This window comes from Bos mutus, chromosome 15, assembly GCF_027580195.1.
Source record: "Bos mutus isolate GX-2022 chromosome 15, NWIPB_WYAK_1.1, whole genome shotgun sequence".
Taxonomy (NCBI): Eukaryota; Metazoa; Chordata; class Mammalia; order Artiodactyla; family Bovidae; genus Bos; species Bos mutus.
In genome coordinates this window covers 47,732,353-47,747,235 of record NC_091631.1, presented here as the reverse complement: position 1 = coordinate 47,747,235, position 14,883 = coordinate 47,732,353, and the positions used below count along the sequence as shown (strand labels likewise).

At 44.6% G+C, this 14,883-nt stretch overlaps 1 protein-coding gene across 1 annotated transcript in view; it reads left to right on the top strand.

Moving 5' to 3' along the window:
- SORL1 (sortilin related receptor 1) overlaps positions 1-14,883 on the top strand; it is a 170,357-nt gene that overhangs the window by 39,499 nt on the left and 115,975 nt on the right. The window contains exon 6 of the mRNA XM_070384065.1: positions 3,169-3,349. Coding sequence (XP_070240166.1) covers positions 3,169-3,349 — 181 coding nt within the window. The remainder of the gene's footprint in view (positions 1-3,168; positions 3,350-14,883) is intronic.

Below are 14,883 nucleotides of genomic sequence, written 5' to 3'. Positions count from 1 at the left end.
TTTTTCTATTGGATTGTTCATCTCTTTATTATTGATTTCTAAGAGCTCTTTATATATTTGAGATTGGTCCTTTGTGATATGAGATAGGTTTTATGAATGTGTTCATTTGTATTTCCCAGTTTGTCCTTTGTCTTTTGACTTTTACATGTAGTTTTATCTTCTTTAAATTTTGTCTCCCATGAGATATGGATCCTATCTGCATCTTTTTGTTGTCACTTTGAAGAGGAATGTCAGTGAGTTCTTATTTCTTCCTTAGTAATTAAGGACAATAAAGAAGGATAGAGCAGAGAGGGTCCTTAGAGCTGAGTATCTTCAGTTGACTTCCTTGTTATAGAAGGCAGCTGTTTCTGACTTTTTCATTATTTTCCTTGGGCAGAGGTTGTAGAATAAGTGAAATTATAATCACAATCTCATCCAAGTACAGCCTTTATCCAAGGAATACCATTAAAACTATTTTTTGCTTTCTTTGAACTTTAAAGGGACAAATTGTTCTATTTTCAGTTTAGAGAATCATGTATTAAGAGTGCAAAACAGCAGGATTATTAAACAGAAAAACTTCACATCTGGGAATTTGTGTTGAACCTTCTGCCTCTGTGCAGACATGCAGATAGTTATCTTAGGGGAAAGGGCTGGCCTGGCTTATTGTAGATAATTACATGTCTGGAGTCAGGAAATTTCAGGCTGTTTGGGGGGATTTTCGCCTAGGACTCGCCATAATAGGTGAGCGCATAAGCTAACCTCTCAGAGAATAACGGCACCCTTTGTTTCACAAGGCTTGGCAGCCTGGGAGCAGCAGCAGCGAGGGAAAACCAGTGATTCATGTTAACCAGAGCTGGAGATTGGCAAGACAGGACAGGATGAGCCACGGGGATGGGTTCCCGAGATGGCCCCGTGCAGCATCCCAGAAGGGCTGTGAGGCGAGGGAGGCCAGGCGAAGACCAATGACTGTGCTCAGACACAGAGCAAGGCTTGGAATTTCCAAATGAGGGGAAAGAGAACAGTAAGTCCGGGTCAGTGAGCCTGGAAAGTGGGAGGCCAGTGATTTCCAAGGACAAGAATTTGTAGGGGGAGCAGCTCTCCGAAATGGGAGGTTCAGATGTGGAATACGAAAGAGAATTGGTATGAAAGTCACAGCTCTTTCTATCTCTAGCTGTTGGCTGCTGCTCTTGGTTATGAAAGAACAGTAGGCATGAGCTCTGCCTCAAGATATCTGAATAAAGGTCCCTTCCTCTCTGCCTTTTTAAAAATATCCTGTGTGTTGTAATTTGCATATCCTCTAGAGTAGAGGAAGTACTTTAATCAGTACTTCTAATTGTGGAAAAGAGAACATGTCCTCCCCCACCCCAATCCCACTGTGCACACAGAGCATCTTATGATGAGCATTAGTTTCTCACGTCGATACAGGCTGGTTTCTCTAGTGTCCAACCAAGACCCCAGATTGTAGGGCCAAAGGGAAGTCTTACCCACCCTGCCCCCCGATGGGAAAAAATGCTGTTTGTTTTTGTTTTCGTCTCTCTTTTCCTCACTCCTTTCTTTTCTTTTCATTCGCTTCTTGCCTTGGAACTTGCTTTTTTTTTTCCCCTCGGTATGCAGAATCTTTTAGTTGCTGCATGCAAACTCTTGGTTGTGGCATGTGGGATCTAGTTCCCTGATCAGGGCTCGAACCTGGGTCCCCACCCCCCACCCCCGCATTGAGAGCACGGAGTGTTCGTCACTGGACCACCAGGGAAGTCCCTGAAACTTGCTTTTGACAATGCATCTTTGAAGGAATTTCTTGTCATTGTCTTCATTATCCCGAGAACCTTCGTGCCTACAGGACCGTACAGAGGCATTTGCAATGATTAACGTTAATGAGTCCTCCTGCTTCTCCTTGGGTCTTCACTGCATCCTCATGTGCAGCTCTCTTCCAGTTTTCTTCAACTGTTTTTCCCACTTGCTGAAAGGTCCTCCTGGCTTCCATGTTTCTTGTGCATGTCAGGAAACTCGGGCAGGTTAGCTGTCCTCCCAGGCTGCTCTTGGGGGCCTTCTTTGGGGGCACACCAGTGCAGAGATTCTTCTCCGACGTAGTTTGATATGATCACTCTACAGTTTTCATTTTGGAAGAGCTTCTGTATAGTGTCCATGGATCCTTGCAGCAAAGATCAATGCAGCTAGGAACTCTGTAGGATCAAAAGAAATGTAAGACTTGGCCTTTAAAGGAGTATGTTCTCTGTCTAGGAAGCTCAGACAGAAACATTATGGTGGGCAATGTAATACAGTGGGAGAGAAATGAGACTGTGTGTAAAGTGAGGAGTCTGATCCCAAAATCCACTTAATCTAGGTGTCTGCCTTTGTTTGAAACTCATAGAAAAGACTGGGAATTGAGTGCTACAGAGATGCATTGCTAGTTTTGGGAGAAGGAAGAGGGCATGAGGGAGGGCTTCCTGGAGGAAGGGGACTTGCACTTGGCCTCAGAAGACAAGTAGGATTTAGGTGTGCAGATCAGTGTCTGTGCAGAGGACATCCGGGCAGAGGGGGATGGTGTGGCGGGAGCACAGAGGGAGGGGTGAGCCCTGCATTACTGAAGATCAGCGTGTGCGAGAAAGAGTTTGTGAAGGAGCCTCGTGGGAGGTGAACCTGCGCTGATCGGATGAACGCTGGTTGCACAGATCTGTGACAATGGCACGGGACAGACAGGGAGGGCAGCGTCTGTTAGAAGGTAGGGGGGCGGGTCACAGGTTCCTCCTGTGGTTTCCTCCAGAGCTGTTCCACTGAGGACATAGCATCCTGGGGACAAACGCTCCTTCATTCCTCTGCAGTTCACAGCTTGAGGCCAGAAGCTTGGTGACAGCCTCGTGCAAGCAGTTCATTGCTCACTGATTCTGAAACACTTGCCTTTCACTTTTCCTTCCGTTCCCTTCACTCCAGCACAGCCCAGGCTTGCCTGGAGCAAAACCCAGGCTGCCTTGTGAACAACCGTCCCAGCAGAAGATACTGTGCACAAGTGGCAGTTTCTTCCCCTCTTTCCTGAGCCAAGGAGCCACCAAAGGGCAGGGTTTGCAGCACAGAGAGCCACAGACACTCGCAGCTGCCACCACGGTGGCCCTGAGTCCTCGCTGATGGTCTGCATGGCTGGACCTCCATGCCTCAACGTGGAGATGACGACAGCCACTTTGTTTTTTCTTCCAGGGGAATCGATCCCTACGACAAGCCAAACACCATCTACGTGGAACGGCACGAACCCTCTGGCTATTCCACAGTTTTCCGAAGCACAGATTTCTTCCAGTCTCGGGAAAACCTGGAGGTGATCCTGGAGGAAGTGAGGGACTTCCAGCTGCGGGACAAGTACATGTTTGCCACCAAGGTGGTGGTGAGTTGAAAGCATTGAGGATTAAACTGCTTTTGTGTTTCCTTTCTGAGGCTGGGCGTTCTGGGATCGGGCTGCGGGGGGGGTTTGTACAAGCAGGGATGTGGGGGTGGGGGTTAATTGTAGGTGCTGGACATAGATGGACGTTCCCAAGGGGCCTGGAAGGTTCTGAAAGGTCAAGGGGTGGAAACACTTATATAGCCACTCAGAGGGTCTCTGGGCGCTAGGAATTTGGTCTTTTCCTGGTCCGAGCATCCTTGACAAACACACATTTCTTGAAATCCCAATGGAAGAACACAGAAAGGAGGGATGGGGCTAAGTGGCTTTTTCTTTAATCCTACTACTGAATTCTCTTCAACTCAGGCCCATTTCTTCGGGAGGTTTGGACACATGTTCATCTACATGGCTAATAGAATGTGTAGTCATTGGCTAGTGGGAGTTAATGCTCTAAGAAAAGTAGTAATTAAGCTTCCAGCTGTCAGTAAGTAGCTTAACTCTCAGCCTTTGGGAAAATCTTCTCCTTGATTTTATGTGTTGGAGCCACATGCTGAAATGGAGGGCTTGCTCATTCAAAACCACAGTTGATTATTTAACGGGACTTGCCTTGCAGCTGTATCAAGTTGCAACCATACTTCCCCTTGAGTAAAGGAAAAAGCCAGGCCTGGCCAAGAGTCAGTTGGGCTGCTCTAGCTGGAGGGAGGTGAGCTCGCTTTCGTAATGCGTTTTGCGGCTGGTGCCTCCTTGACCTCAGGCTCTGACAGTCTCCTCTGTGCCTGAGAGGTTACTCTTTTCGCTGTTAAACCTTAAGGGCTAAAACCAGATGTCATGTTTTCCTTCAGGTTCTCACTTATTTATATGATTGGTAGCTGGCCAAGCAGAAGCAGGTCAGTCCCCTTGGTAGGTTCTAGGGTAGAGAGAGGATCTCCCCTAAAGGGAAAGCAGGGAGTGAGGTTGAAATCAGGAGAGAAGAGGTGAGAGGCTGAAGGCCAGAGGGGTTCCCCATTACACACCTTGAACAAGGTTTTTTAAAACCACTAAACTACTGCAGATTTTCTTCTGACAGGCTGTTTGCCTTGAGACACTCCCTGGATCATTTGCTTTCTGCCTTGCCTGTCTCTTTCTCTTACACACACATACATGTGCACATGTACACAGAGCGGCCCAGGAACACAAGCATCCTTGAGTTGCTTGGGGCTGGGGTGTGCTGGGAATGCGGAGGTGAGAGGTCAGGCCTGAGGACTGATACCTCCAGGTGTGTGGGGCCTCATAGGTCTTTTTTTGTTTTAGTTTCTTGGGCTTGTGCCTTTTGTGATTTTAATTTCTTAATTTTAAGGCCCAAGGAGTGATTCCCAGATTTCTTTTACAGACTGAGTCGAGTGGGGCTGAGGTAGAGCATTATCTTGCATTCCTTTATCCCTATTATTTCTAGATCTCACACCCAAGAATAAGATATATCCCATTTGGCGCTTTCTGTACTCTTCTTTCTGACCTCAAAGCTCCATCTGTTTTGCAGACATACCTGCTTTGCCGAGTGCCGATGGTGGTTTCTGTACTGTTTCTGGCCAGTGGTAGGATCAGGGGCCATGTCTGTCTGAGCCACACTGATACAGTACCCAGTATTTTGCACAATGCTTGATATATAACATGTACAATAGAGTTGAATGAATCTTGGCCTAATTTAGAAAGATTAGGCTACTGGGCTTTTTTACTGGGAGCATGGGATAGGGTTGGGGGACATTAAATTATTGGTTCTTTTGTTATAACTCTCCCCTCTTGTGTGTGGCTTATTGATTTACATGGTATTGGTGGCAAAACTGTAGTTGTGTTGACTTCTTCCTTCAGCAGATGGACGGACCACCAGATTCCAAGGTCAGTGGTGTTAGCTGGAGGCTCCAGGTGAGACAAACTAGGCTACCACCTGGAAGTGATGTCTTAGAATCACCTGCGTCAGCATCAGCAAGGGCCCTGGTTAAAAATGCAGATGGCTTGGCCCCCATGCATATTCTCCCCCCTACCCCCCTGAGAATCCCTGGGATGCCCAAGAATCTCTAAAATTTGAGACATTCTTCCCTGAAGACTTGTATATGCAGGAGCTTTGGATGGTAATTATATCATCAAAGGGACATTCCTCAGTGGGTAGGTTGAGAGGAGAGATGCCACTGGCAGTGGATGAGAAAATAGGTATTTTTCTGCTTAATATATTAGAGTCTTAAGCCATAAGGATATATGACATTGGCCCTGGTTGGATAACTCTATCAGTAGGCATGTTGAGGTCTGCACCTCCACCTTACTTCTTATCTGGGGTGTTCCCAGCACTGTAGGTGCTGGATTTGGGGAATTCCGAATGACTTTAATGTTTGTTCCAGCTCTTTGTGACCCCATGGACTGCAGCACGCCAGGCTCCCCTGTCCTTCAGTGTTTCCCGGAGTTTTCTCAAACTCGTGTCCACTGAGTCGGTGATGCCATCCAACAATCTTGTCCTCTGTCGTCCCCTTTCCTCTGTCATCCCCTTCTCCTGCCTTCAGTCTTCCCAGCGTCAGGGTCTTTTCCAGTGAGTTCCCAATGATTCGACTTTAATGTTAACCGGATTCAAATCAATTTAGGAAAGTCAAGAAAATAATTGCAAAATGACAGAAAACTGCTTTGGGGTGATTAACTTTTTTGCCTTTTTCCAGCAGTGTGACTGATTCCAATTGCTTGCAAGTTAGTTTTTTAGAAATGTTAGGGCAGCCAACTGGGCTCTGGACTGGGGCTGGTTTCCAAGTCTCCAGAACCCCCTGGGGCCCTCCTGGCCTGGCTCTTATTTCATGAGTGCTTTGTATCTGATGCCCATCAATTTTTTTTATTCCTTGGCTTTTGACATGAAGTTCATATACTTACTACTAGTCACACCAAATGATAGGGCCTTTAATAATTTGTGCCCTCATGAGCTGCAGCCAGCCATGCTTCTCTGTCCATGGGTTTTCCAGGCAGGAATACTGGAGTGGGCTGCCATGTTTCCTCCAGGGGGATTTATTTTTTAAGAATATTTATTTACTTGGCTGCTATGCAGCATCTGAGTTGCAGCATGTGGGATCTTCCAGTTGCAGGAGGCAGAATCTTTCTTTAGCTGTGGCATGCAGACTCTTAGTTGTGGCGTGTGGGATCCAGTTCTCTGACTAGGGATCAAACCTGGGCTCCTGCATTGAGACCACGGAGACTTAGCCACTGGACCACCAGGGAAGTTCCGATGGGGCCTTTAAAGCAACAGAGAGGCACCTCTGCAAAGGGGCTAACGTTAGTTTGTGAACTTGGTGAGACACAGCTGGTAGGTGCTTCCTGTAGGTAACAGTAGTTGCCAGAAAGTTGGAAGGATGTGAGGCTTGGCTGCTTCACTCTCCAGCTTCATTCCCAGCCTCTCCTGAAAGGCAGGCTCAGACATTTCTTGCCCGAAGTACAGCAGTGAGCCAATGCTTGATGCATGGGCTTGATGCAGTCTCCTTACAAGTGATGGCAGCCACAGCTTGGCAGGGTGCAGACGGTGTTCTCGGGCAGGCTTGGCAAACATGCTCTTTGGTTTTGTCAGTAAAGTTTTATTGAAACACAGGCATGCTCATTTGGTGTGTGTCATCCATTGCTGCATTCATGTTAGAGTGGCAGAAATGAATCGTTGCATAGAAGCGGGATGGCCCACACAGGCTAAAGTACTTCTGTGCGGACCTTTACAGAAAAAGTTTGCCAACTATTGTTGTAGAGGCAGGATTCTGTTCCCCTTTCAGTTGGCGTTAGGCAGCTAGAATCCTCTAGTGCAGGAGCTTGCACTAGATGAACCTGCGGTGTATCCCCCGAGAGTTCAGGCGACAGGCCTCCCTAAGTTGCTGTGCCCTTTACACGCCATGGTCTTATCTTTGGGATGGGTGTGTGAGCGCTCAGTTGCCTCAATCATGTCTGACTCTTGTGACCCCATGATCTGTAGCCCCCCAGGCTCCTCTGTCCATGGGATTCTCCAGGCAAGAATACTGGAGTGGGTTGCCATGTCCTCCTCCAGGAGATCTTCCCGGGGACTGAACCTGGATCTCCTGGGTCTCCTGCATTGGCAGGCAGATTCTTTACCACGGAGCCACCTGGGAAGCCCCGTCTTTTTGTGATATTAGGGCTCATTCAGACATCTTGCATGCCACAGATTTCCTGAGAGAGCTCAATTGTACTTTCACTATTCTGACCAACCGACCACTAATTTCACTATTGGAAACCGACTTCTAACCATCGTTATGCTATTTTTAAGTCCCTAATGCTAATAGAGTTAACACAAAAACCTAGTAATTGCCTCAGAATTGTGGGCTTCTACATGAGAGGTTAACTGACCACAATTGAAGTGTGACTTTTAGGATAACCAGCCAAAATCCAAGCATTGACAAATTATTTTAATTATGACATTGCTTAAGTGTATCCGAACGTAGACATAGGTATAAGTACCTAATGCTTGTTACTCCATATGCAACAATAAAGTTCAAACGTGTTTACGGATTAAAAAGGAGACTATAATACCAATACATTTCAAATTGATTTTTTATAATACCAGTATTGAGATATGATTCATATCCTGTAACATTTACCCTTGTAAAGTGTACAGTTCAGTGATTTTTAGTATGTTCATAAGGTCAGGAATTGTTCACCACCATCTAAATCCAGAGCGTTGTCGTGACCTGTGAAGGAAACCTTATACCCACTAGCAATACTTTGTACTCCTCTCTCCTTCCAGCCCCTGGCAACCAGGAATCTACTTTCTGCCTTATGGATTTGCCTATTCTCGACATTATTATAATAATTATTATTAATTGCTGCACCTTGAGGTATGTGGGATCTTAGTTCCCTGACTTGGGATTGAACCCACACCCCCTGCATTGGAAGTGTTGGGTCTTAACCACTGGACCACCAGGGAAGCCCCTCTTTTAAATTCTTGATGTGTTATTTCCGTTTAGGATGGAGGATTTGAAGGTTAGGTCTGGCATCTGGCCTTCCTCAAGAATAGGTTGTAGTGACTGTTGTGTTTGCTTTTCATTTTTTGAAAAATTTTTTGAAAAAACCAGATATTTTAAGTGATATACTGTGGCAACTCTTCACATCAGGGTAATCCTTCCCAGGGCTTTTTGTTGTTGCCTTTTTTGGGTTTTGTGTTGTGAGTTTCCTGCATTAATTTTGTAAATTTTGCATCCGTCAGTGGGTGTGGCAGTGAAGTCCTGACCATTAGTGCTCAGCTGGTGAGCAGTGATTTCCTAAAGCGCTTTCAGCCAGTCTGTTGGCCTTTGCTGAGGCCTCTGAGTGTGTGTTGGCGGCATGCCTTCGGTGCCTTCTCCAGCGCTGCCTTAGTCTTCACTTCTTGTTTGTGTGGAGACCCAAGATTATTAACCAGACGTGAGGAATTAGGCCCTTTCCATTCTTTCCTGAGCAAAACACAGCCCTGCATGCGCGTGACCTTGTAAATTCCTTGGAATGTTTCAGAGCTTATCAAGGCCTCTTATGAACATCTTCTCCCATTTTTCCTTTTATGCTTTTTAGTTCACCCTTTGTGAGCTCCAAGTGTTAATGTTTCTCTGGCAGATGTGGTGTTAAAACACCACTTGTCGGTGTTTCCCGTAAATGCCCAGGCTGTAGGTCTGTGTGTAGAGAGAACTGAGTCAGGTTATTTAAGGAGACGACCTGAGAATGCAGCTATCAAGCGAGGCACCAGGCAGATAAAATCTGACAGTCCTCTGGCTGTGGGGCATTTGGGGAGCTCCAAACCTGTTCTGTCCTCTCCTGGGCTGCTGGTTTTCATAGCGATTGTGGCTGTGACGCTGTGGGTTTCCCACGCTACTAGTACCTCAGCTAGAGAAAGAAGGGTTGGGATTAGGACAAGTTGAAACATCACCAAGTTCACCGTTCTTGCTGAGCTTCAGTCATTGTCTTGAATAAATGCCTCTTGAATTTTTGCAAGCTTTTATTTAATTTTCAGGATTCTGAAAAAGTTGATTTTGAGAATTTTTGTCAGTGCTCTTGTTGTTCGCATGGATGAGTGGATTTTTAGAGTTCTTTCCTCTGCCATTTCAGAAGTGCTTTCAGTTAATATTAACTCTGCAAACTTTTTATTATTTCCACATTTACAAAAAAAAAATTTTTTTTTTGTGCTGATATGACCTCTCCTTGTGCCTTTATTCAGTCTCAAGAGTATCTGCGTTTGCTAATCTCTTTTCAACTGTCTATGCACTACTTATTTTTCCTTGGACTATTTTAAACTAAATCTCAGCTATATCATTTTATCTATTGTTAGGCATAGATAACGTGAAGGGGAATGATATTTTGCTGAAACTTTGTTACTGCTTCGAAGAGAAAGTGGCACCAAGTGTTACAGCCCAGGTGCTTCTGCCCCCATGTCCTTGTCTGCCACCTGCCTTGGGTCCCTCATTTCTCCCACCAATTTTATCTGAAACTTTCAGTTGAATAGATCACTGTGACATCTTTTGGCCTTCCCTTGGCAAGAATATATCATATTTAGTTCTCTTCTGCTCTCTTCTCCACACCCCCCCCCCTTTTTTTTTGGCTATTGACTTAATCTGAAGCATAAATGTAAACTCAGGCTTTGAAATTCAGATTATTCAGATTCTTATATTTGTTTTTTACTTATCAGAAATGAAAACACCAAATGAAAAATATCTTGCTATGAATTCACAGGCCCTATAATATTGCTGTAAATTAAAACATTTAAATAATTCCTAGTTGTTGGTGACAGTATGTGTGCTGGTAGATAAGTATTAACTGGAATAGCCTTTCAGGAAGGCCATTTATCCTGTCAAAATGGAAAATTTGACCTAGGAATTCTAATAATGCATCTTACAGATTTTCTCCTGTAGCTGTGAAAAAGGTAATTCATACAAGTACGTTCATTGCAGAGTGCTTCTAAATAACCTAAATGGCCATTAATAGCTGTTAAATCAAAGATGTCTAAGATACACTGCTGATGGAAAAAGTTAAATTGTAGAACAGTAAGATACTCTGTTAATGAAAAAAGTGTTACATAATACCATTTCTCTCATGAGTTACACAGCCAATTTCTATCATGATCCAGTTGTATGTGAAAAAGAAATTTGCATATATCAATTTGGCAATGTGTTTGGCTACTCTTAACAGACTAGAAATAAAAGCGACTTCGCCAAGACGGAGGTTTATTTTTCTCTCTTTAGTGCTGCCTAAAGCTAGGGCTGGCATGTTGGTGCCCAGGTGTTCCTGGGGACCAAGGCCTCTTTTTCTTAATTTTTTGGCCACCCATGTGGCATTTCCCTGACCAGGAATTGAACTTGTGTCCCCTGCATTGGAAGAGCATAGGCCTGACCACTGGGGAAGTCCCCAAGCCTCTATCTTGCTATTTGACCATCCAAAGGAATAATTTCCACACTCTCCCTCATGGTCCCTGACATTTACTCTAGGCTTCGAGTCTGTTGGAGTCGGGAAGAATGAGGACAGATAGAAAGGCTGCAATAGGACCCTCCCAGCTGGTTCAGTCCCTTTCAACAGCTTTCCTTGAAACCCAGCACAATAGTCTGTTCATGTCTCATTGACTGGTCCTTAGTAACACGACCACACAGAGTTGTCCAAAAGAAAGAGAGCCTTCGGCTTTTATTTGGGTGGTTGTCAGGGTTTGCTAAGGAGGAAAGGGCTGGTGGATGTTGTGGTGAGTGGCACAACGTCTGTCACTGTGTAAATATGCTCACGGGTGGTGGCACGGAGCATCTTATGAGAAGAAATGGATCTGCATTTTACCTTATACCTGTCTGTACTGTTGGATTTTTCGTGAGCATACAGTCTCTTACTCCTATAATAACGATAAAGAGAAATTCAGCATTGACAATGGTTGAAGAAATACATCTTACAGTTAATAGTGTGTCATAGTTTTATTGTTAACACTTTTCTTGGTGGTGGTAAAATATTACACTAACTTGCCTACAAATGCTTTAGAAGTGAACCTAACTATCCAGACTTAGGAATACTTCTCTCAGAATAAAGTGGGATGGATGTATTTAGAGGTTTTTCATGACCTTAGTACTCTTGGATTTATATCTTGCTATCTATTCTCACTTCTCAGGTCTCCCAGCAATCATCTTTAAGAACATATAACTGGTGATGGGCTTGGCCTTCCCTGTTGGTCCAGTGGTTAAGACTCTGTGCTCCCAATGCAGGGGCCATGGGTTTGATCCCTGGCGGGGGAACTAAGATCCTGCATGCTGTGTGGCACAGCCAAACAAAACAAACCCAAGAAACGAACAAACAAAAGCTAATGATGGGCTTGAGTGTCACTGAGAGAAATGGCTCCTTTCTCAGGTATAACTGCAGTAGGAAGTAGTGAAAAAACATAAAGCATAAAAAAATGTTTCACTGATATCCGTGTGTAGTTCTAGTTCCAGTTCAGTCACTCAGTCGTGTCCGAGTCTTTGCGACCCCATGAACCGCAGCACGCCAGGCCTCCCTGTCCATCACCAACTCCCGGAGTCCACCCAAACCCATGTCCATTGTGTTGGTGATGCCATCCAACCATCTCATCCTCTGTCATCCCCTTCTCCTCCTGCCCTCAATCTTTCCCAGCATCAGGGTCTTCTCAAATGAGTCAGCTCTCCGCATCAGGTTGCCAAAATATTGGAGTTTCAGCTTCAGCATCAGTCCTTCCAATGAATATTCAGGGTTTATTTCCTTTAGGATGGACTGGTTGGATCTCCTTGCAGTCCAAGGGACTCTCAAGAATCTTCTCCAACACCACAATTCAAAAGCATCAGTTCTTTGGCGCTCAGCTTTCTTCACAGTCCAACTCTCACATCCATACATGACTACTGGAAAGACCATAGCCTTGACTAGATGGGACCTTTGTTGGCAAAGTAATGTCTCTGCTTTTGAATATGCTATCTAGGTTGGTCATAACTTTCCTTCTAAGCAGTAAGCGTCTTTTAATTTCATGGCTGCAATCACCATCTGCAGTGATTTTGGAGCCCCCCAAAATAAAGTCAGCCACTGTTTCCACTGTTTCCCCATCTCTTTGCCATGAAGTGATGGGACCGGATGCCATGATCTTCATTTTCTGAATGTTGAGCTTTAAGCCAACTTTTTTACTCTCCTCTTTCACTTTCATCAAGAGGCTCTTTAGTTCCTCTTCACTTTCTGCCATAAGGGTGGTGTCATCTGCATATCTGAGGTTATTGATATTTCTCCTGGCAATCTTGATTCCAGCTTGTGCTTCTTCCAGCCCAGCGTTTCTCATGATGTACTCTGCATGTAAGTTAAATAAGCAGGGTGACAATATACAGCCTTGACGTTCTCCTTTTCCTATTTGGAACCAGTCTTTTGTTCCGTGTCCAGTTCTAACTGTTGCTTCCTGACCTGCATATAGGTTTCTCAAGAGGCAGGTCAGGTGGTCTGGTATTCCCATCTCTTTCAGAATTTTCCACAGCTTATTGTGATCCAGTCAAAGGCTTTGGCATAGTCAATAAAGCAGAAATAGATGTTTTTCTGGAACTCTCTTGCTTTTTCGATGATCCAGTGGATTTTGGCAATTTGATCTCTGGCTCCTCTGCCTTTTTTAAAACCAACTTGAACATCTGGAAGTTCACGGTTCATGTATTGCTGAAGCCTGGCTTGGAGAATTTTGACCACTATTCTACTAGTGTGTGAGATGAGTGCAATTGTGTGGTAGTTTGAGCATTCTTTGGCATTGCCTTTCTTTGGGATTGGAATGAAAACTGACCTTTTCCAGGCCTGTGGCCATTGCTGAGTTTTCCAAATTTGCTGACATATTGAGTTCAGCACTTTCACAGCATCATCTTTTAGGATTTGAAACAGCTCAACTGGAATTCCATCACTTCCACTAGCTTTGTTCATAGTGATGCTTCCTAAGGCCCCCCTGACTTCACAGGATGTCCGGCTCTAGGTGAGTGTGAGTGATCACATCTTCATGATTATCTGGGTTGTGAAGATCTTTTTTGTACAGTTCTTCTGTGTATTCTTGCCGCCTCTTCTTACTATCTTCTGCTTCTGTTTATTTATATATATTCTAAGGATTTATATAGGGTGGCTTAAATCATCTGACCTTGATACATAGCTATAAAACTTTATTGACTTAAGGAGGGCTTTTGGAATTTATACATAGCAATTTTGGGAACTCTCTCACTCGGGTGATGCATTTTGTGTTTTTAATCAATCCATCGTTTCTATAGCCCCATACTGAGGACAGGCTATTATGCAGTTTTCAGGGTGCCATTTTGGGAAGGCAGTCTTCTGTACTTCTCGGCCTGGCTTCTTTAAAACAAACTACTTTTAACCAGTGTTCAGTGGTGGCTTGGAAAAAGTGTGTGTGTGTGTGTACATTCAGCTGCTCAGGTGAATAGAAAACAACTTCACCTTCATCAGCTTGCTCTTCACAAAATTTGTTAGACATCCATGGGCATGGAGTATTTAGCAGTTGTCATATTATAGTCAAGGAAACATGACATCAAAAAAAAAGGGAAACTTGAAATCTTCTATACTCTGTAGGAGTTAAAAATCTGTAATAAACAGTAGCAACATAGTCAAGGATAAGTGAAGCCAAACTCACCATTTCTGGCTGGGGATCCTGACATTCAGGTCGGATGATAGCCATGCCCATGAAGATGTCCACACGAGGATGGGCCTCCCTGTCTGTTCTCCTAGACGTGCAATATTGGCCTTCAAGTTTCCGGTCACAGACTTGTAGAACTGGAAAGAGACACGTAGAGCCTTTGCAGTGTTTCTTATTCTCTTTTGGATCACTGGCCCTTTTGAGAAACTTCTGAAATGTCTGTATCCTCCCAGCACAGTGAGTGAGTGCATCCACATGCAAAATTTGCATATATATTTATGGAGTTCCTGGATCATTTAAACCCGTACCCAAAGTCCTCATTCAAATCAGCTTCTCAATTTATAGAGGGATACACTGGAACCTAGGCTTCCCTGGTGGCTTAGATGGTAAAAAATCCACCTGCAATGTGGGAGACGTGGGTTTGATCCCTGGGTTGGGAAGATCCTCTGGAGCAGGGAATGGCAACCCACTCCTATTTTCTTGCCTAGAGAATCCCCACGGACAGCAGAGCCTGGCGGGCTGCAGTCCATGGGATCGCAAAGAGTCGGACACGACTGAGCGACTAAGCACACAGAAATTGGAACATAGAGAAATTGAGCGCTAACTCTGAATCTAGCGCTTTTACACACATGAGCAAGCTCCCAGCTGTGATTAATATCCCTGAAACACAGTGTAACCAGCGTCACGTGGGTGGTCAGCATCCCATGGAGTACTCTGTCTCTACCAAAGAAAATATATTGTAGCAAGAGACCCTAATCAATGAGAAGGATTAAAAGACTGAAAAATAGAATCAGTGACAATTCCTTCAACTGTTGGTAAAAATTAAAGCCCTATGACTCGGGGATCCTTGTGATCTAGAAATAGTAGAAAGGGGAAGAGGATGTGTTTTGTATGCATATCAGGTGTGTGGCGGACCTCACCCTCTGGTGGTTTGGGGGCTGTA